This window comes from Plutella xylostella, chromosome 5 (genome assembly GCF_932276165.1).
Source record: "Plutella xylostella chromosome 5, ilPluXylo3.1, whole genome shotgun sequence".
In the NCBI taxonomy this organism is placed as follows: domain Eukaryota; kingdom Metazoa; phylum Arthropoda; class Insecta; order Lepidoptera; family Plutellidae; genus Plutella; species Plutella xylostella.
Window position 1 is genome coordinate 4,543,019 of NC_063985.1, and position 23,547 is coordinate 4,566,565.

The 23,547-nt window shown below is 37.4% G+C and overlaps 1 protein-coding gene across 2 annotated transcripts in view; it reads left to right on the forward strand.

The window, feature by feature from the left end:
• LOC119692406 (pancreatic triacylglycerol lipase) overlaps nt 1–23,547 on the forward strand; it is a 47,334-nt gene that overhangs the window by 4,666 nt on the left and 19,121 nt on the right. Inside the window, exons 2-4 of one of the 2 annotated variants that reach the window (XM_038113003.2) lie at nt 4,492–4,648; nt 7,770–7,918; nt 8,894–9,139. In XM_038113003.2, the coding sequence (XP_037968931.2) occupies nt 4,492–4,648; nt 7,770–7,918; nt 8,894–9,139 (552 nt within the window). The remainder of the gene's footprint in view (nt 1–4,491; nt 4,649–7,769; nt 7,919–8,893; nt 9,140–23,547) is intronic. The other variant, XM_038113004.2, reaches the window with a different exon arrangement.

Consider the following 23,547-nt stretch of genomic DNA (forward strand, 5'->3'; position numbering starts at 1 on the left):
CTTTTGACGAAAATGTGCACCTAACACGCTCGTCGTCACACCTATCTTTAGGTTTCGATCCCATGGGGTTTAATGCAGTTTGTAATCATTATAATGATCATTCACTTTCGATATTTTGATCATTCAATATCGTAATTTTCGGGATGTAGGAGAAAAATACCACAATTTGTAAATTTATAACATACTTAATATAGTAATTATTATGATAATATATATTTTTGACGAAGCGAGGGTTGATTGTATAATTATAAATTTTGTATTTTAATAAGTCAAATAGTATAAGTACATATATTTTGTTCTAAATAAATAATCAATATAAGGAGAAACAAGAATAATCTTGTTTCTCCTAATATTATATTAATAATTAATAATAATAAGTATTGGCTACAGGCTACGCCATGCACCCCGCCCCGCACACATGGGGCGCTCTCGCGGGGGCGGTGTTGGTTTTTATATTAAGAATAATATTAATGTGCGTTACCTAAATCACCCTTCAGTTAATGTAGAACAATACTGGATTTCAACGCGAGTTAAAGGATACCGTATAGCTATAGGTACGGCTTATAGACCGTCGTGGATAAATCTAGATGTATTTATTGATGCCTTAACAGAATCAGTAACTTCTTTTTCTAATCATGATCAAGTGGTCCTACTAGGTGATTTTAATGTTAATATGATGGATATGAGTACTAATGAAGCTAAAAAAATTAACCAATTTATTGATTACCTACATTTAAAACAAGTAGTTACTCAGCCTACACATTACTCTGTGGGTAATGAGACTCTTATAGACCTTGTTTGTACTAATATAAAAGTTAGTGATGTCACTGTCACCAATATCACCGGGTCGTTGGGACACGCCATGATAAATGTAACTTTAGCCATAAAAAAAATTAAACCCCCAGTTAAATTCTTAACTTTTAGACCTATAAATCATATAAACTTAGAAAACTTTAACAGAGATCTTTTTGCATTAGACTTCGAAGCTTTAATTAGTTGCTCTACAGTGGATTTGGCAGTAAATCAATTTAACATCTTAATAACATCACTCTTTGATAAACATGCACCTGTTAGATCCATTAGGGTTCGAGAGGGTCAGTCTCTCCCGTGGGTGACTGACTCTTGCAAGCTAATGATTGACTTACGTAACAAAGCACATGAGAAATTTAGACTAACTAAATCCGATGAACATAAAAAGCTTTATAAAGATTTAAAAAAACTTGTCGTTACTAGTATAGCCAATGAAAAACGCGCCTATTTTGATCAATTTATTAATACCCAAATTAATGAACCGAAAAAGCTTTGGAAAAATTTGAAGAATAAGGTCTTAGTCGATCCTTCTAAAAGTGACAGCTTACCAGATTCTTTTAATGATCCAAACAAAATTAATGAGCATTTTTTAGATATTCCTGGTACTAACGATGTTCCTGTTTCCAACCTTGACTTTTTTACTACTCACCGTTTTGGTACTGCTGTGTTCGAGCTTAACCCAGTCTCTGAAACTGAGATTGCCAGATATATTGTTGCTATAACATCCAATGCTACAGGCATAGATGGTATTAACCGGGATATGATTTTGCTTACACTTCCACATACTTTAACAGCTATTACTGCTATCGTTAATAGGTCTATTACTGAACAGTCTGTTCCGAAGTGCTGGAAATCAGCACTAATTAACCCACTGCCTAAGGTCGACCAACCCACTTCACTTAAGGATCTAAGGCCAATTAGTATTCTACCTTTTTTATCAAAACTAGTAGAGAAAGCCGTCTACACCCAACTTATAAAATTTATTGAGGAAAACAATATACTTCCATCCTTACAGTCTGGATTCCGCAAGAATCGTGGTACAATTACTGCATTGCTTGATGTTACAGATAATATTCTGGCTGAACAGGACATAGGTAATGCGACGATTCTATCGTTGCTGGACTTCTCACGTGCGTTTGATTGCCTGGATATTGATCTGCTTCTAGCTAAATTAACTTACTATGGTATAAGTGGTCATGCCATTGATTGGTTCAACAGTTATCTGTCGAATAGAACCCAGTCTGTCAAACTAATGCTGAATAATGGCACTAGCATCACATCAAATCCTTTACCCGTTAGTCGTGGGGTACCGCAAGGCTCAGTCCTTGGTCCCCTTTTGTTTATAATTTATAGCACGGATCTAACCGCTGAAATTAAATATTGTAAGTACCACTGTTACGCTGATGATGTTCAACTCTATGCATCAGTCGCACCGGATAATTTGCAAAAAGTACTGGAGGGAATCAATGGTGATCTTGATAACATAGATAACTGGTCTAAAGATAATGCGTTGGTGCTGAACCCATCTAAATCGAAATATATGGTTTTGGGCTCCACTATGCAGGTCAGAAACATTATTAATACTAATGCTTTAACTATAAACATGAAAGGCCAGAGTATTGAACGCGTTCACGAGGCAAAGTGTCTGGGTTTGCTCCTTGATAGTGGTTTAAAATTTGAAAATCACATTCAGAATATTGTCAAAAACTGTTTTTTCCGTCTTAAAGTTCTATATAAAATCCGCTCCTTACTAACAGAAAAAGTACGCATTACGCTGTGTGAGACTCTAATCCTCTCTAGGCTGAATTATGGAGATACTGTTTACGGCCCTTGTCTTCTTGAGCGAACTCGGCGTCTAATACAGCGGGTGCAAAACGCCTGCTGTCGTTTTTGTTTTGACGTACCACCTCGAGGACACATTACTCCTTTTCTAAATAAAGCATCCATGCTAAACATGGAGGCCCGAAGGTACCTGCATACTTGTAGCCTAGTTTTCGACGTGTTAAAGTTTCAAAAACCTGAATACTTGTTTTCTAAACTTTGTTTCTCCCCTTTTCATGACAGGTATGGTACTAGATCTTTCCGCCCAATTTTGTCTGTCCCTAAACATGTTAGCGCCGCGTTTGAAGGAAGTTTCCGTTATCAAGCAACAAAATGCTGGAATAATATTCCACCACCCATAAGGCTCTTAAAAAATAAAATTAATTTTAAAAATAAAATAAAATTGTTTCTTCTTATTAAGCAAAAGACTTGATAACAAATTTAGTTATCTACAATAACTATTTATTCATTACATATTTTCTATATTTTTGTTACATCCGGCGCAGATCGTCTAACAATAAATACATTCATGCAATATTAATACTATGGTGGGTGCTCTGTCATCCACTGAGTACGACCCTGTGTCTCTTGCTGGTTAGCTGCACACCTTTACAACATTATCAAACTAAAATAGGTAATTTTTCTTCAAAACAATATATTTTAAGTAGTTTTTTTTGCTCACAATTTATGTAATTCGGCACCCTTGGAACAATTAAATGGGAGGTAACTGAAAATCAGCGGTTTGCTCCTGGAGTAAACATCCACGCTGAGTTACTTCACCCTTTTGGTCCGCTTCAACACACAACCTGCCAAGTACAAACCTGTCTTTATCATAGCTACTATTTACCTAGTTATAAGTACAAATGTGTATATCTGTAATTGTGATTTGTTGTGTATGTAAGAAAGTGGATCAAATAAACGCTTTATCTATCTATCTATCTTTATCTATAAACCAATACGAACAATTTGAGCAAACGAGACTTAGGTGTTTCAAGTTTGTGCCAAAAGAGTTTTAGACGAGTCTTATGCCACATAAGTCTTGGCGAAGTGATGATTCTACCTAAAAAGTTTAGACCTTTGGACGGTCGAATGGCGTAGTGGTTAGTGGCCCTGACTGCTATGCCGAAGGTCCCGGGTTCGATTCCCGGCTGGGGCAGATATTTGTTTAAAGACAGATATTTGTACTCGGGTCTTGGGTGTTGATATTTATATTTAGTATCTATCTATCTATGTATTTGTGTAGATCTATCAGCTGTCCGACACCCATAACACAGGTTCTGCCTAGCTTGGGGTCGGATGGCCGTGTGTGAGATGTCCCCACATATTTATTTATTTATTTACCTTACGAGTTATGCGAAACGAGTTTAGGACAATAAAGATTAGGCGAGATGAGGGGAACCCCTGTTTCATATATATTTACTTACCTACTTATAGATATTAAAGTTTACTGAACATGTTGAAACATGGCCGATCAATTTAAAGTTTCTGAGCTTCGCTCAAAGCTCAAACAGATAGAACTTGTACGACTTTCTTTAAGTTTACCATGTGCTGGTAAACAAGTTATCAGTGTTGTTTTATTAATAATACGTTTATTTATCTGCTATTTTCTATGGTTAGTCCTTTAATTGATCCGAATTCCCAACACAATAACATGATATATTTTTTTGTATCTGTTACTAGGTGAACCCTGTGAATTGCGTAGAGTGAGCGCAAAACTAGAACACTATGAACATTGAACACTCATTCGGCGGAAAACAGTTGGCATACTGGGGACGCAGCATAAACGTTTTTCAACATTCATTGTGCATTATCCTTCATCAGACCTTCATTGATTACTCATCAAAAAGTTTGTTCATCCAGCAGCGTCAGTATGCGGCATAGAGTGGGACGCCCCCGTGCCGTACGACCCGGTGTGGCTGGCCAGTGTGCAGACGCATGCGCCGGTGCCACCGACCAACGAGACCAGGCTCTGGGGGTGGGTCACCGAGACCGATGTGGAGTTCCGGCTGTTCACTAGGTGAGGACATGGAATGGAGTTATTACATCACTATAGCTGGACTAGTTAATGTTCAGTTTCATCCGTCAGAGGATTAAAGCCACGTCCAGACATGTATCCTTTGCCCGATAATACGCTTCGACGATACGGATCGGGCAAAATGATACCTACATGTCTGGACCCGGCTTAAGGTTACCGACATAGCTGTCAAAATATGCAATAGGGCAGTCAGTGGTAGTGGGCTGGTCATATTATCTGCCGAAGAACCGATAACCGTTGGGATTAATTCTCAAGTGGAGACCACGAACAGGCAAACGCAGCGTGGGGCGACCTTCTGCCCGCTGGACCGACGACCTTTGGCGGGTAGCCGGTAGTTGCTGGATGAGGACGGCCGAGAACCGAGTGTTGTGGCGCTCCTTGGGAGAGGCCTATGTCCAGAGGATGGTTATTGGCTGATGCTGATGAAGCTATCGATTCACTTTTGTACTTACCTAGGTACTTAGTAAATCTCTACAACTACAAAGAGCGTTTACTGTCGCTTATAACTAAATCATCTAGCTCCCTATTGGTTCAGCACTCCCGGTTGAAGCCACAACCGGTCCCCGGTGCCCTGCTTCACTCGTCGCCGACGCTTGAATAATGAATAGTCGGGCCCAATCAATATGCCTATACGATAACAGTAACTAACGATGCCTATACATATAAAGGTTAATACATAAAACTGTATGGGATACGATACCGAGCTTAATTCTATTTCTAACCAAGGACTGGAGCATCGTATATACAGATGTACCCTTTTTGCAACATCCTGTAGTTGCACATGCCACATAGTATAATGTGGCAAGTTACTTGGCGACCCTCCTTGCGGGGTGAAAGAAGTGGCGGGGGCGAGGTAGCACGACATGCTACACACGTAGAAAAGTGTGCCCGGATTAATCTCGCGATAGCTTGTAACTATTTCTGACGTAAGTAAAATTTTATTCTATGAGTGTTCCCGTAAATGTCATATTTAGCTTAAAATTTATAGTTTGACAGCATTAAAATTTGGATGTTTACCTTCAGAATATCTACCAATTTGAATTTATTTATGTAAAAGTGTTTTATTTTATAAATCAATTTCCATGTCACTTTCATGTTCACTCTCTGTTTGAACTTGTTCATCGTCGTCGTCATCCTCATCTTCATCATCGTTTTCATTAACTTCAATTATAAATCTAAGACTAAAACCAAAAAAACATTATACCTACTTTGAAGTATATAATGTACTAGAGTACGTCAGTCATATTAGTTCAGTGTACACCTATAATATTTTATGTTTAAGTAATTTACATTAAATTATAAATAAACAATAACATACCTGTCCAATACATCGTCAAATACTCTATCAGATTTATAATATTCGTCTTAATTTTTTATGACATGGTCGTCACAATTTCTCCACTTTTCAGGCGAATAATTAGAGAAAAGCAACTCTAAGTCTTTTATCTCTTTATCTAATTTAGAGTCAATCGACATTCTTGCGAGCTCGCCTTTCACGTACCGCCACACAAGTTCAATAGGATTTAATTCCGGGTGGTATGGGGGTAGGCGAAGCATGATATGACCATTTTCTTTCAAAATTTCATCAATTTTGTAATATTTCTCTGTGTTTTGCTCATTAATTACTTTCATTAAATCACGTAAATTTTGGTTGCTTTCCTAGTTACAAGAACTGACAACTGACGCATTGTCATATGGACTCTTCGTCTTTGTTGTTTACTTTTTCGTATCTGACTGCGCAGTACCAACCTTTAGCCGCGTAGCATGACTGATCCGGTACGCTGTTCTACAAGAAGCCCCTATATTGAGACATTATACGATTTGTTGTTTTTAACGTTATTTTGTTGACGAATTATAGATACCTAATAATAATAATAATATAATGATAATATTAAAAAGGCCTCAACACTCATCCTAAGACTAATGGTCTCAGGATCAATGGTCTCATGTGGGTCGCGCTCAAATTATGACAGACTATTAAGACATGTGGCCGACTCATCCTAAGACTAATGGTCTCAGGATCAATGGTCTCATGTGGGTCGCGCTCAAATTATGACAGACTATTAAGACATGTGGCCGCCTCGGCTGCGCGGCCGAGACTGCCGTAACAATGACATGCAGTGCACGCGTTGCCCTTCCCCGCTACCCTCCCGCTACCCGCTGTCGTCTAGGGTACCTCGTCCCCTCCGCGTCTTTCACCTTGCAAGGAGGGTCGCCAAGCAACTTGCCAATCTATAGCCTTGTGGTTGGGACAAAAACAATATGGAACTACCTATATACCTACATACATAGGTTCATGAAAGCATACGTTGTAACATCATCATAAGCCTGCGAACCAGGCTGTTTTATCTTGTATCCTAAAAAAGATATATAAAGCGCTATGAAAAGATGGCACGTTAAGAATAACTTTCTGTAAAACAATAAAGTAACATGATGGGCGACGGAAAGTAGGTTATAAAAGCTTTATGACAACGAGTAACGACCGAAAAATCTAAATTACTTTTTAGACCCAGATCAGTGTTGGCCTGTATCCTTCTACGGAACCCCAATACCTTTTTCAGGCTTTTACTTGTCTGATAATATGCCACGTTTATGATGTCTTCCTTAATTTTCACTGGCTAAGGTTTAATGTTGCATTTTATTTTATTGTCGCCTATAGGCTTTGGAAATAATCGTATCAATAATACGGGGAGAAAAGAATTACGTTTCCTGAATTTAGATCGTAGATGATCACTTGGTACGATCTAAAGATTTATCCTAACTATATCTTTGCGATTTTTTGTTGCAGTTATTACTGGTAATATATGGTTTGTTGTAGTTATGGTATATTTACCATAACTATTTTAATTGATATCTTCAGAACAAACCTGAAAAAAATTGGAATGGTTGGTAATTCAAGATGTAAATTAGGATTATTTGCTTTATGTCGACTTAAAATACCTACTTAATAAATTTATCCCTCCCTATTGAGTAGAGAGTAGGTACTCTTACACCGTATGGTATGACCCACATTTTAGTATTTAACTAGTTGTAGAGTTTTTGACAAAGTTACTCTCCAAGTTGGTATTCATTTTTATAATATAAATATTGTTTAAATTTTCAGACGAAATCCATTTAACTACCAGGTGATCCATATAAACGATTCGGAAGCATTGTGGAACTCAAACTTTGACTTTAATAGAAAAGTTAAAGTTCTTACTCATGGCTGGCTCAACCATGGCTTCAGTCCCATGCCAGAATCTATTAAAGAAGGTAAGTCAAATTAAGTACACTGACAACCAATAATAATGAATTCCTTTAGTTACAAAGATAATATTTAACTGTCGCACCCCCCACCATGTGATCTACGATCGATGGTTGTAGACAATACTATTGACAACATTTCAAAATTTTATACAGTTGAAATTCGAAAACCATTTAGAGATATGGCTCTAATATTCACAAAAAAAAATGTTTCCGATTTTTCTTTTGATTTATTTCAGAGAAAAACATAAAAATCTAAATTATCATTCGTGACACCACGATGTGGCATAATAATTAAACGGGCTTTTACTTCTAAAACATAAACAACAAAAAAACATGTTATGTCACTTTGACAATGACAATGACAAACATCACTCAAATGTCTGTCACTTTTATGTGTCCTTGTCAATGACGGAAGTACGTGATTGGTCCTGGCCACAAAATAAAGTTGAAGTTGAAGCTGATTGGTCCTTGTTCATGTCAAGTTAATGTCATCCAACTTTTTTTTTTTAGGTTAGGCAACGAAAATATTTTTATCCCAAGCCTCGACGTGACGTCACTCATACTAAAAATATTTTGAACCTTGAAATCAAAAAAATATATTAAAACATAGAAATATTAAGAAATAAAAAAATACGGGTCATCTAAATTTGTGATATCTCGTCGAAAATAAAATAAAATCGGTGAGCATTTTATTTGAAATGTTGTCAATTATGCCTAAAAGGGGTAAATTTAAGGAATTAACTTTGAATTTTGAATAGGTAGGTACTTATACATAATTATATAGGTATTGATTCCTCTACAAGACAGTTCACTTAGTACTGCTTACTCATAATAATGAAACCCTTATCTAACTTATACATGATTATTGAAAAATCATAATCAAAAATACCTATTTAAGAATTTTTAATACTCCTTTGCACTTGTTCGACAGTGTGATATTTATTTGTTTCATCTTTAACCATGTTCTACTACATCTTCCAGCCTACCTCAACGTGAGTGACCTCAACATAATCGTGGTTGACTGGGGGGTAGCAGCCAACGTGAACTACATTCTTGCCAGCTACAACGTGGCCATGGTGGGGCGCCACCTGACTCACTTCCTCAACTTTCTCATAGACGAGGGCGTGTCTATGGACGACGTCCACTTGATAGGACACAGCCTCGGCGCCCACGTGGTCGGCATAGCTGGGGCGTATGTGCAGAAGGGACCTATTGATACCATCACTGGTAAGTTGTTGTTCTTATTCATGTCGGCTTGTCGGTCGGCTTCGGAGTCAGCAAACAGTAATGTCACGTCTTTTTATATATACTCTCTATCATTCACTCCAACTATCGAATGAAAGAAGCTCAAAGTAAAACATCCAAATTCACTTCACGTTCCTTTATTTTCACAGTTGTGTTGTCTGCTTAACGGTTACAGCCAGAATGAAAATCCGATACTGATATCGCTCTTCCACTACTCGTTAAAAAAAAATATAACTGACAGTTCAGTGTGGCCGTTCGAATAAAATACAAAAAGTATCGATATCAATATCAGTTACAAAATAATAGTTATAATACTCGATTATAGTTAAAATATTCCATATTGGTTAAGATATTCTTAATTATAATATATAAAGCTGGATTACCACTCACTCACTCATTGACATAGTAGTTCTCCCAGAAGGAGCAATTTTTTGATATAACAATGTTTTAGGGAAATGTACAGGGTGCTCGGGTGAGTAGAGAAAAACCTCGACTTTTTAAAAAAAGTGGTAAAAAAAAAAAATTTTTTTTGTTCCTCCATTTTGGTGACCATACATTTTTTTATATTTCGAGGGTGTGTTTAGAGTGTCTGACAGATTATAAAAAAAATATAAAAAAATAAAAAAACAAAATGGCGGCCGAGTTGCAGTGAAGCAAAGTTTAGGGCGTGTCAGACCCGACTTGAGGTGAATTGATCTCCCGGAAGGGGGGGAGGTGGGGGGATGCTGTTTTTTGTAAACGATGAGGCACATGATGAAATTTATGGGAAAATTCCAAAAAATGATTTTTTTTTAATTGCGGGGGGAGGGGAGATTTTTTTATAAAAACGTGTTTTTTCGGGGATTTTCAAAACATTTTTTTATTGTGTTGGGGGCATTTGACAAGTTTGACTTGTATGGAGCGGTTGTGTAGTTTGATGAGTAGAGTTGCCATGTGCAAAAATTTTCCCCATTTTTAGGGTAAATTTTGAGATTTTCCCAAAAAACATGAAAAGTAGAAATGGCCACTTTTGATTTTAAAATTTGATGCAGTTTTGTCGGAAAGACCCGTACTAATGACATTTGACCATTTTTATTACTTTCGACTGGCAACCCTGCGCGATAGGCGAGATTATATTTTTTCGGATTTTTTTACGTCGACCCAACTTGAGGTGAATTGATCTCCCAGAAGGGAGACAGGTGGGGTGTTGATTTTTTTTGTACACGGTCTGATATATGGTGCAGTTTATGGGAAAATTCCGAAAAGTAGAAAAAACAAAATGGCGGACTGCTTTGGCGGCCATTTTGTAAAAGTGACTTTTTTTCGCGATTTTTGATTGGTTTTTTCACATGTTTAGAGTGGTTGGGGAGATTTGTCTTGTATAGCGCATTTGTGTAGTTTGTAGAGTAGACTATACCAGTTAAATAAAATTTCCCCATTTTTTGGGAAAAATTTGAGATTTTCCCCAAAAACATGAAAAATAAAAATAACCGTTTTGGATTTTAAAAAATGATGCAGTTTAGTCAGAAAGGCTCATACTAATGACATTTGACTATTTTTATCACTTTCGGCTGGCAACCCTGAGAAATACGGGAGATTATATTTTTGAAAAAGTTCGACGTCGATTCAAGTTGAGGTGAATTGATCTCCCAGAAGGAGGGGAGGTGGGGTGATGTTTTTCTTTGTACATGGTTGGATATATGGTGAAATTAATAGGAAAATTCCGAAAACTGTAAAAATCAAAATGGCGGATGAAGTGGCAGCCATTTTGTAAAAGAGAAATTTTACATGTTTTAAGGCTATTTCACCTGTATTGAGTGGTCTGACAGTTTTGACTTGTAGAGCGCGTTTGTGTAGGTGGATGCATTTAGTTTTTTTATGAAATAAAAACTCCCCATTTTAGGGAAAAAACCAAAATTTCCCTAAAAACATGAGAAATTATACATATATATGCAATTTTATCGTTTTCTGATGGTCTGAGGAGATTCGAATGTATAGCGCGTTTGTGTAGTTAAATGCATAGATTTTTAATTAATAATAAAAACTCCCAACTTATAGGGAAAAAAAACAAAATTTCCCTAAAAACATGGGAAAATTTACATAAATATGCAATTTTATCACTTTGAGATGGTCTGAGGGGTTTCGAATGTATAGCGTGTTTGTGTAGTTAAATGCATACAATTTTAATTTCAAATAAAAACTCCCCACTTATGGGGAAAAAATCAAAATTTCCCTAAAAACGTATAAAAAATTACCAACATTAGCAATTTCACCCCGTTGAAGTGGTCAGCCAGATTGATGGTATATGGCGCATTTGTGTAGATAAATACAAACAATAATTATTTAAAATAAAAACTCCCCACTTGTAGGGAAAAAAATCAAAATTTCCCTAATATAATGGGAAATTTAACATAAATATGCAATTGTATCCCTTTGAGATGGTCTGAGGGGTTTCAAATATATAGCGCGTTTGTGCAGTTGAATGCATAGAATTTTAATTTAAAATAAAAACTTCCCACTTTTAGGGAAAAAATCAAATTTTCCCTAATATAATGGGAAATTTAACATAAATATGCAATTGTATCCCTTTGAGATGGTCTGAGGGGTTTCGAATGTATAGCGCGTTTGTGCAGTTGAATGCATAGAATTGTAATTTAAAATAAAAACTTCCCACTTTTAGGGAAAAAATCAAATTTTCCCTAAAAACGTAGAAAAAATTACCAACATTAGCAATATCACCCTTTTGAAGTGGTCAGACAGATTTATGGTATATAGCGCATCTGTGTAGATAAATACAAAGAATTACTATTTAAAATAAAAACTCCCCACTTTTAGGGGAAAAAATATTTTTCCCTTAAAACATACAAAATGTAAATCTACTTTACCACAGTTTAAGTGCCGAGCGCAGCGAGGCCTTAGTCTTTCTACAAGCTATACCAAAATTAAACCAGCCGAGCGCAGAGAGGCATCCGACATGTAACCCTGCCATAAAGAAAAGAAATCCGAGCGAAGCGAGGCATTACGTATCATAATTATTAATATCAATAAAGAAAAACTACGGGAAAAGTCCCGTTTAAGAAGTGGAAAGCCGAGCCAAGCGAGGCAAAACAACCTAAACCATCAATCCAAAACCTAGAGAGCCGAGCGGAGCGAGGCTATACTACTGAAATCAACATCCGAAAACCTGAAGAGCCGAGCGAAGCGAGGCAAAACAACCGAAACTACCATTCCGAGACCTGGAGAGGAGCCGAGCGAAGCAAGGCTAAACTACTTTAATCACCAACTGCCTGTTTAACTGGAGAGCCGAGCGCAGCGAGGCAAAACAATCAAAACCATCATACTTTAGGATTACATGTGGCTATCGGGTTGATGGTAAATGACGAATGCAGGATTCTTGAGGCCAAACTATTTACTGAACCAAATTACATTTTCTTAAGTGTGTTCTAAGTGACGGGCGCGAGACGACTAGCGTCTGCGCATTGTTCGCTACTGGAAGTTACTAGAAAGCTGACATTGCAAAACGTGTCTATAACATGTGTCGCTACATCACTTCCCCCGTTTTTCAAAATTTTTCTCAAAAATTTTCAAGTACAATACGTAATACCTATGTTACAAAAGCCTCTCTTACGGAGCTTTAAACTTGAAACATACAATATCAAACAAAACAGAAATCACAAAATTACATTTCAATGCTGATACAAAATTAACAAATCAAACTTATAAATCACACAATAGACCACTTGGTAAAACTACGTAGCACTCTGTTCACTCGCGACGCGCTTATCACATTCCGCTGACCGTGCAAGATGAACTCTGCTACCTCGGTTCTGCGAATCCGATCTCGTGTGTGATTGAACCATGTGGGAATTTCCGATCTAAAAATAGCTTCTTTCGTTGCATCTCTCATCCATCCTGGCGGGAACTTCCATGAGGACCCTCGAGTGAGCCTCCACGTGGGTGACCAGTCCACTATGCTCCAGCTCGGCAGCCTCGCAGCGAGGAAACCGCCCAAACTCGCTAACTTCAGAAGCGCCGATTACCGCCCGTTGACCTGCCGTCGTGGACGCGCAATCGCACCTTCTATGTGTTCCGCTCGTCCAGGTGCTGACTTGAGATGCTTCGATACGCTAATTTCTTCTTTGATGCGTTACCAAAATTTGTGAAGGGGTGGTGCACTTCCAGTAGATGATGTTCCTGATGTCGATTGTCGTTGTTACCCCATGGCCTTGCTGGGGGAGCCGTCTCGTCCACGCCGTTCCATGCTGCGCCGCGTCATCGCCGTGCTGACTCCATCGTTTCTTCCGAAGGTTGCGTGTTCAAATTGTCGGTGGTCACCAATTTAGGGTATAAAGAGGTGGCTACGGGGTTGTGGTGGTAAATGACGAATGCAGGATTCTTGAGGCCAAACTATTTACTGAACCAAATTACATTTTCTTAAGTGTGTTCTAAGTGACGGGCGCGAGACGACTAGCGTCTGCGCATTGTTCGCTACTGGAAGTTACTAGAAAGCTGACATTGCAAAACGTGACTATAACATGTGTCGCTACAATACCTTAAACTTTGGAGAGCCGAGCGCAGCGAGGCTAAACATTTCAAAACATCATACCACAACCACTGAAGAGCCGAGCGCAGCGAGGCAATACAACTTAAGTAATATAACCTAACCGTAAAAGAGGAGCCGAGCGAAGCGAGGCAAAACAATGCGAACCACCATACTTCAAACCCTAGAGAGCCGAGCGAAGCGAGGCAACACTACTCAAACCCTCGTCAACACAACTATATAACCTGAGGGCCGATTGTGGATAAGAAATAACTTGAATGAATAAAATGAAAGCCAAAGTGTAAGTTTGGGCGCGTCTATAGTTCCATACGTGTGCAACCATATAGTGTATTAAATTTAAGTAAAGCATAGTTCTATAATGTTAAAAAACGCACTTTATTTTACTTACTTAAACAGCAAACCCACATAAGAAATTAATGTATCAAAAAAAGCCTGTAAATTTCGTTGCTATGAAAAAGTTTCTCTTCAGGACAAAGTAAACTTACTATCGAGAAGCTAGAAAAATGCGCGAATAGAGGTGAGTCCGATTTTTAATGAGGTGTTAAAGAACCCAATATTTGTACACAAAACTATGTCGGCTTGATAAGTTAACGAAAGTAAGTAAGAAAAGTTTACGAAACCATAAAATGACCATATAGGATCAGTTTCTCTACCGTATTTGTGCGAAGACTATCCGTAATTCACAATGAAAAAGGTTTTCAAGGCAAATATTAACATTCCTGTGGAGTTTTTTCTTAAATATAAACCCTAATTCGTCGCTTGAGTTTTGCTGCGAGTAGACGTGTGCTTGGCTCTGTTATAAAATTGATATTTCTCACAAGTAATTATCGTTCTTATAGTGGTGACAATAAGCCACAGTGTTGTGATTTGTGATTAAAACTTGCCAATCGCTAAATACTAGTGCTTCGGGTAAATCGGGTGTTGTCGGCTCGGACTCGAGAATCAGAAGCAATCACAAGCAGCTGACATCCTTGTTAGACCGCCGCTTGTCGTCTGTCGTCGCACCGAATTCGGCTGTTGGGTTGTATACCCGATCCATCCGTCCCGCTTACTCCTGACGTCATCATTTAACCGCTTGCGCCGTCCCGTCCACTGCTCCGCTATGAGTGAGATAACGGACAAAACATGCGCCGCTTGCACAAGCGACATTTGTTTAACCGAAAAATGCTTGGTTTGTACGCTTTGTAAAGAAAGTTATCATGCCCTATGCGTTAGTATTGACGTTGCGAACCTCAGCAAGAGTCAAATAAAGTCCTGGCTCTGCCCGACGTGCACCAGCAAACGACCGAAGGGAGATAATTCAAATACGCCGATCCGCGTCCCTGCTAAGGAAAACGTAACAGTTCGTAAACAGCGTGGAAATAATGCCTCAACCGCCGCCGCCTCTGCTTCTAACAGTGCTGCCTCCGCCGCTACAAATTGCAACCGATGCATGACTAAAGAGGATTTAACAGCTGCTATCAGAAAGGAGCTGCAGGATTCGTTAAGTGTGCAAATAAAATCCTCAATAAAAGACTGCCTCGCAACCCAATTACGTGACATACAATCAGAAATGAATGATATTAAGGAGTCAATTAAATTCTCCTCCGATAAATTTGAGGAATTCAAGTCTGAAGTTATGTCATTCAAGAAAACCATGCAAACGATTCAAAAGGAGAACGAGAACCTACGCTGTACGATTTCTACCCTCCATCAACGCATCAACCAGCTGGAACAACTTTCCCGTGTGGCTAACCTGGAAATTCAGTGTGTTCCCGAGTATAAATCCGAAAATCCTACAAATATCGTGCAACAATTGAGTAAAGTGATTGACTGTGAAATCCAGGACAACGACCTCGTATTCTGTTCTCGCATATCTAAAGCTAACCCCCAGAGTTCCCGCCCCCGCTCCCTACTAGTGAAGTTTCAGTCCCCACGTCAAAGGGATGCATACCTTACAGCTGCCACTAAGTACAACAAGGAACACCCCACAGACAAGTTAAATACCAGTCACTTAGGTATTGCGTGCGAAAAAAAGGCAAATGTCTACGTAGTGGAACATCTGACCCCAGAAATAAAGTCACTTCACGCAGCTGCCCGCCAAAAGGCAAGAGAACTTGGATACAAATATGCTTGGGTACGAAACGGACGTGTGTACCTACGAAAGACGGAATCCTCGGAATACCTTTATGTTCGTGACGTAGAATTCTTAAAAACACTTAACTCTTAAATTGTCGAATAAACTTTTTGTTAATTTGTTATGTGTTGGTAATCAAGCAAACAAAATTCACTGTGTTTAAGATTTCCGTAATATTTACATATCACTTAAAATCCTGTATATTATTAACTGTATATTATTCTAGTTTATATTCTATTATGATATTGTACAGATATAGCAGACAAACAGAACATGAAATTGCATACATATCCCAATGTTTTGCTTTACTTAATGGACAACCATACTGTGTAGGCAAATTATTTATTATTTTGTATCAATATTATAAAATCTGTGTTATTATGGGTATATATTGCTATTACACTAACCTTTCACCAGCCAGTTTAAACCTATTAAAAGCTATATTCATATTATATTATCGTTTCACTGCAACAATAGATCCACCAATCTGGGTTTTAAAATACGCAATGGATTGTTACCAACTAAATATAGTTATATATTATACTTATAAGCATAGACTTATGTCCTCCAACTTTTTATATTTTATCATACAACCCCTTAACTCACACTGTAAACTGACAATAACTAAACTAGCTCAATCAAATATGCGGCATAACTACTTCGTTGCTCTAGTCTCACTCAATAATATTAAACATTCCCATAGTCATCATTCAAATATTTGTGTTTGTGACGAATTTATCCACATTAGATATAAACAATGTCTATAATTTCCGATATTAACAAGGACATTGATAATGTCCAAGTTTCTTGTTCCTACGAACTCTCAGCTGAGGAATGTCATTGTTACCTACCATCTTCCAACCAATATATAACTATTCTTACCCAAAATATTAGAAGTGTTAATAAAAATTTTAACGATTTGTCAGTACTGTTACACAGAATAAATAGTAATATTGACATAATAATTCTAACAGAGTGTAGATTAATTAATAACCCGGTATTACCTACTTTGTCTGAATATGACTACAGTTGCACAAAAAATAATCCAATCCAAAACGATGGAGTGGTTATTTACTGGAAAAAAAGTCTGAATGTTAACTGCTGCGAGCCAAGTATATTAGATGCTAACTGTCTTCTTTTAAGAATAAACTGTAATCTTTGTTTACTGGGCATTTACAGATCACCTTCATACAATAATATTGATAAATTTCTTAACTCACTGGATACAGTCCTGCAGCAAAATCAAAGTTACCCGAATATCGTCCTTATAGGAGACATAAACATCGATATAAAACCACTAAACAGAGACAGTCACTCCGAAAAATACCTAAACTTAACAGCAACACACACTTTGCTTCCGGCTCATACCTACCCAACTCATGAAGGCAACTGTCTTGACCATATATTATTAAAAAGTAAAAACCCATCAATAACAATAGTTTTAGATAGCACAGTTACGGATCACCAAGCTGTATTATTGTCACTTTCGGCCATTCAACAGAGTGTTAAAAACAAACATGTCTCACGATTTACAACCTCTTTGGACTATGACAAGGTTTGTATGGACCTAAAAAATAGTAATTTAATGGAAATACTTAGTTGTAACGACGCTGAACATGCAACTAACTCTTTTATACAGACCTTAAAAAGTTCCATAGACAAGTACTCCGTAACTCGAGTTTTACCTAGATCAAAGAATAATATCAAACCATGGATCACGCCTGGCCTAATAAAATCAATAAAAAAGAGAGATAAACTACATAAAAACCTTAGAAAGAATCAAAATGATATAATTTTACAACAGACTTATAAAAAATACAGAAATTATTGTAATAGCATATTAAAAAAATTAAAAAGATTATATGAAAAATCGCAACTTGAAAAAGCTCAAAATGACCCTAAAAAAATGTGGAAAACTCTTAAAAAAATATGTCACATACAAAAGAAAAAGGAAAACGCTTCTGACTTGTTGATAGGTCCTAGGTCAGCACTGGAATCTTCTAATAATGCAAATGAATACTTTGCAAATGTCGGTGACCATCTAGCCAAAACGATAATACGAGAACATAACTTAGATGAAAACTTGCTCTCCCGAAATATAAAAATTGCTTCTCATAAACCAGGCTCCTTTGGGCTACTACCTACTGATCACACAGAGATCCAACTTATAATTAATAACATGCGAGCTGACTGTGCCACGGGATGGGATGGGATACCTGTCAAACTTATTAAAGTAGCCAAAGACCTGATATTAGCTCCCCTCGTACACATTGTGAATCTCAGTCTTGACTCTGGCATATTTCCCACTGCCCTCAAACGATCTGTGGTGCACCCCATTTATAAAGATGGAGATAAAAGCCTGCCATCTAATTATAGGCCAATATCAGTTCTCCCTTCCATATCAAAAATCCTTGAGACAATTATAAATAAGAGATTGCTTAAATATCTTGAGTCACTAAACCTTCTCTCAGAAAATCAATATGGTTTCCGCTCGGCAAGGTCTACGGAGGATGCTGTCGCACGCCTCACCGCGACTGTAGTGAAACATATTGATGAGGGTGACCGCTGCGCTGGTATCTTCCTTGACCTTGCCAAGGCATTTGACACCGTCTCCATACCCATTCTGCTAGCCAAGTTATACAATATCGGAATACGTGGCATTCAGCACGATCTTTTCACCAGCTACCTGACCATGAGAACTCAGTCATGTAAAATCGACTCAACAGTAAGCTCAAACCTCCAATGCTCAGCGTATGGCGTTCCTCAGGGCAGCATTTTGGGCCCGACACTATTCATCATTTACATAAATGACTTGTGCAATCTCCAACTCCGAAATGCTGCTATTGTCACTTATGCCGATGACACTGCTATCGTGTTCCATGGCAAGACGTGGCAAGGAGTTCAGAAAAACATCCAAGATGGTCTAAGTAGTGTTGTGCATTGGTTTAAGAATAACCTTCTGACCCTAAATCTTAAAAAGTCTAAATATGTTACTTTTTCAATAAGATCCAATGGTCAACCCCAAACAGGCACTTTCACTGTCACAGCTCACTCTTGTGTAGACCCAATTTGTTGTTCTTGCCCTTCTTTGGAACAAGTGCATGAAATCAAGTACCTGGGAGTAATCTTGGATAAGCATCTAAATTGGATATCACACATCAAGTCACTGTCTGGTCGTGTCCGCAAACTGATCTTTATATTCAAGCAATTACGACATATAGCTGATGAAGCACTCCTTAAGATGGTTTATTTTGCCTTTGCGCAGTCCATACTAACTTACTGCCTCTATGCCTGGGGAGGTGCCTCTAAAACACACATGATCCATGCAGAGCGATCTCAAAGAGCGCTACTAAAGGTCTCATATTTCAAACCCTTCAGATATCCAACATCAAAACTTTATACAGACACAAAAGTGCTTACGGTTCGTGGACTGTACATTCGCTCGGTTATATTAAAACAACATACCCAAATAGCTTACGATCCGGTTTTCTTTTGTAGCACCCGCAGAAATGACAAAGTCTGTCGAATCACCCATAAAAGGACCTCTTTTGCTCAAAATTTCCACACCTTTCTTGGACCATTTTTGTACAATAAAATAAATAAAATAAAAAATTTATACCAAAACACTTTCCACTCATGCAAAAGAATTACAGTAAATTATATAGAATCACTCAATTATGACGAAATTGAAGGTCTGCTAAATGTAGAAAATTAAAAATTATTAGGAAATAATATATATACTTAAGTATTTATTTACCCTTATATATATATACTCATTTATATCATACCATATTTATATGCACTAAGTATTGTATTATTATATTTAAATATGTAGCTACAAAACTAAAATATAAAATATGTCTAACAAGTAGGAAACTCAAGCGATGAACGAAAGACACTGGCTCCTACGATACAGGTCTCCTAGTGTAGGTTGCCAGGGCCATTTCATGCAGTCGAAGCCTTGTGTACTGTAAATTGTGAGTTAACTCGGTATTATTTAAGATTTACTACTTCTACTTTATTTAGATCATAAACATGTTGTAATAGGCTAAGTTTTTGTCAATAAATATATTCTATTCTATTCTATTCTATTCTAATGCCAGAAATATCCGTTGTATTATGGCAAAGTCAATACCCATCTGTTACCAAATTTCATACTGAAATCATTTTTCAGCTACGTTAAATGCTTCCCTATCTACATTATACCTATATTAATACTGAAATTAGATTTCAAGAGAAAATTTAACCCAATGAAAATGGTCAAGTTATCTCACCAAAATTCATACTGAGAACCGTAGCCCACCTAAAACAAAATTATCAGTACCCTGTCATAACGAAAAGAACGATCGAACTGAAAACAGTTTTTAAAGCAATACAAAACGGATGAATGATTTGCTACGATATGGTCATGGTCAAGTCAAAGCCCTGCTGAAACCGAAATTCATACTGAAAACAGTATCTCACCTGAAACAAAATCATCAGTACCCCTTTTATAATGAAATTCATACTGAAAACAGTTTTTAAGGCGTAACAAAACGCAAGAAAGATTTGCTACGATATGTTGAAGTCAATACCCTGCTGAAACCGAAATTCATACTGCAAACTGTTTCCCACGTCAAACAAAATCGTCAGTAACCCTATAATTAAAAAAATCATAGTGAACACAGTTTTTAAGGCATAACAAAACGCAAGAAGGATTTGCTACGGTATGTTCAAGTCAATATCCTGCTGAAACCGAAATTCATACTGAAAACTGTACCCCCCCCCTGAAACAAAATCATCAGTACCCCTTTTATAACGAAATTCATACTGAACACAGTTTTTAATCCAAAACCAAATACGCCAAAGACTTGCTGCGGTTTTTTTTAAATCAATACCCTGCTGTAACCGAACCAAAAGCATCAAAGCACCGCGCGGCTGCTTGCAGCCCGCGCCACAACGCAACCTCTAGTTATAATATATAAAGCTGGATTACCACTCACTGATTCATTGACATAGTAGTTCTCCCAGAAGGAGTCATTTTTTGATATAATAATGTTTTAGGGAAATGTACAGGGTGCTCGGGTGAGTAGAGAAAAAATCCGAAATTTTTAAAAAAGTTGTAAAAAAAAAAAATGTTTTTTGTGCCTCTTTTTTGGTGACCATACATTTTTTTATATTTCGAGGGTGTATTAAGAATGTCTGACAGATTATAAAAAAAATATAAAAAAATAAAAAAACAAAATGGCGGCCGAGTTGCAGTGAAGTAAAGTTTAGGCTGTGTCAGACCCGACTTGAGGTGAATTGATCTCCCGGAAGGGGGGGAGGTGGGGGGATGCTGTTTTTTGTAAACGGTGGAACACATGATGAAATTTATGGGAAAATTCCAAAAAATGATTTTTTTTTAATTGCGGGGGGAGGGGAGATTTTTTTATAAAAACGTGTTTTTTCGGGGATTTTCAAAGCATTTTTTTATTGTGTTCGAGGCATTTGACAGGTTCGACTTGTATGGAGCGGTTGTGCAGTTTGGCGAGTAGAGTTGCCATGCGAAAAAAATTTCCCCATTTTTAGGGTAAATTTCGAGATTTTCCCCAAAAACATGAAAAGTAGAAATGGCCACTTTTGATTTTAAAATTTGATGCAGTTTTGTCGGAAAGACCCGTACTAATGACATTTGACCATTTTTATTACTTTCGACTGGCAACCCTGGGCGATAGGCGAGATTACATTTTTTCGGATTTTTTTACGTCGACCCAACTTGAGGTGAATTGATCTCCCAGAAGGGAGGCAGGTGGGGTGATGATTTTTTTTGTACACGGTCTGATGTATGGTGCAGTTTATGGAAAAATTCCGAAAAGTTGAAAAAACAAAATGGCGGACTGCTTTGGCGGCCATTTTGTAAAAGTGACTTTTTTTCACGATTTTTGATTGGTTGTTTCACATGTTTAGAGTGGTTGGGGAGATTTGTTTTGTATAGCGCATTTGTGTAGTTTGTTGGGTAGACTATACCAGTTAAATAAAATTTCCCCATTTTTAGGGAAAATTTTGAGATTTTCCCCAAAAACATAAAAAATAGAAATAACCGTTTTGGATTTAAAAAAATGATGCAGTTTAGTCAGAAAGGCTCATACTAATGACATTTGACTATTTTTATCACTTTCGGCTGGCAACCCTGAGAAATACGGGAGATTATATTTTTGAAAAAGTTCGACGTCGATTCAAGTTGATGTGAATTGATCTCCCAGAAGGGGGGGAGGTGGGGTGATGTTTTTCTTTGTACATGGTTGGATATATGGTGAAATTCATGGGAAAATTCCGAAAACTGCAAAAATCAAAATGGCGGATGAAGTGGCAGCCCTTTTGTAAAAGTGAAATTTTACATGTTTTAAGGCTATTTCACCTGTATTGAGTGGTCTGACAGTTTTGACTTGTAGAACGCGTTTGTGTGTTTAGGTACGCTTAATTTTTCTATGAAATAAAAACTCCACATTTTTAGGGGAAAAAACAAAATTTCCCTAAAAACATGGGAAATTTTACATAAATATGCAATTTTATCGTTTTGTGATGGTCTGAGGGGATTCGAATGTATGGCGCGTTTGTGTAGTTAAATGCATAAATTTTAATTAATAATAAAAACTCCCCACTTATAGGAAAAAAAACAAAATTTCCTTAAAAATATGGCAAAATTTACATAAATATGCAATTTTATCACTTTGAGATGGTCTGAGGGGTTTCGAATGTAAAGCGTGTTTGTGTAGTTAAATGCAAACAATTTTAATTTAAAATAAAAACTCCACACTTATGGGGAAAAATATCAAAATTTCCCTAAAAACGTATATAAAATTACCAACAGTAGCAATTTCACTCCGTTGAAGTGGTCAGACAGATTTATGGTATATGGCGCATTTGTGTAGATAAATACAAAAAATTATTTTTTTAAATAAAAACTCCCCACTTATTAGGAAAAAAAACAAAATTTCCCTAAAAACATGGGAAATTTTACAAAAATATGCAATTTTATCCCTTTGAGATGGTCTGAGGGGTTGCAAATGTATAGCGCGTTTGTGTACTTAAATGCATACAATTTAAATTTAAAATTCCCCACTTTAAGGGAAAAAAATAAAAATTTCCATAAAAACGTAGAAAAAATTACCAAAATCAGCAATTTCACCCCTTTGAAGTGGTCAGACAGATTTATGGTATATGGCGCATTTGTGAAGATAAATACAAACAATTATTATTTTTAAAATAAAAACTCCCCACTTTTAGGGGAAAACATATTTTCCCCAAAACCATACAAAATGTAAATCAACTTTACCACCGTTTTAGTGCCGAGCGCAGCGAGGCCGTAGTCCTTCTATAAGCTTTACCAAAATTAAACCATCCGAGTGAAGCGAGGCATAACGTATCACAATTATTAATATCAATAAAGAAAAACTACGGGAAAAGTCCCGTTTAAGAAGTGGAAAGCCGAGCGAAGTGAGGCAAAACAACCTAAGCCATCAACCCAAAACCTAGAGAGCCGAGCGGAGCGAGGCAAAACTACTGAAACTAACATCCGAAAACCCGAAGAGCCGAGCGAAGCGAGGCTAAAGTACAATAAACAGCAAGTGCCTATGTAACTGCAGAGCCGAGCGAAGCGAGGCAAAACTTCCGAGACTACCATTCCGAGACCTGGAGAGGAGCCGAGCGAAGCGAGGCTAAACTACTTTAATCACCAACTGCCTGTTTAACTGGAGGGCCGAGCGCAGCGAG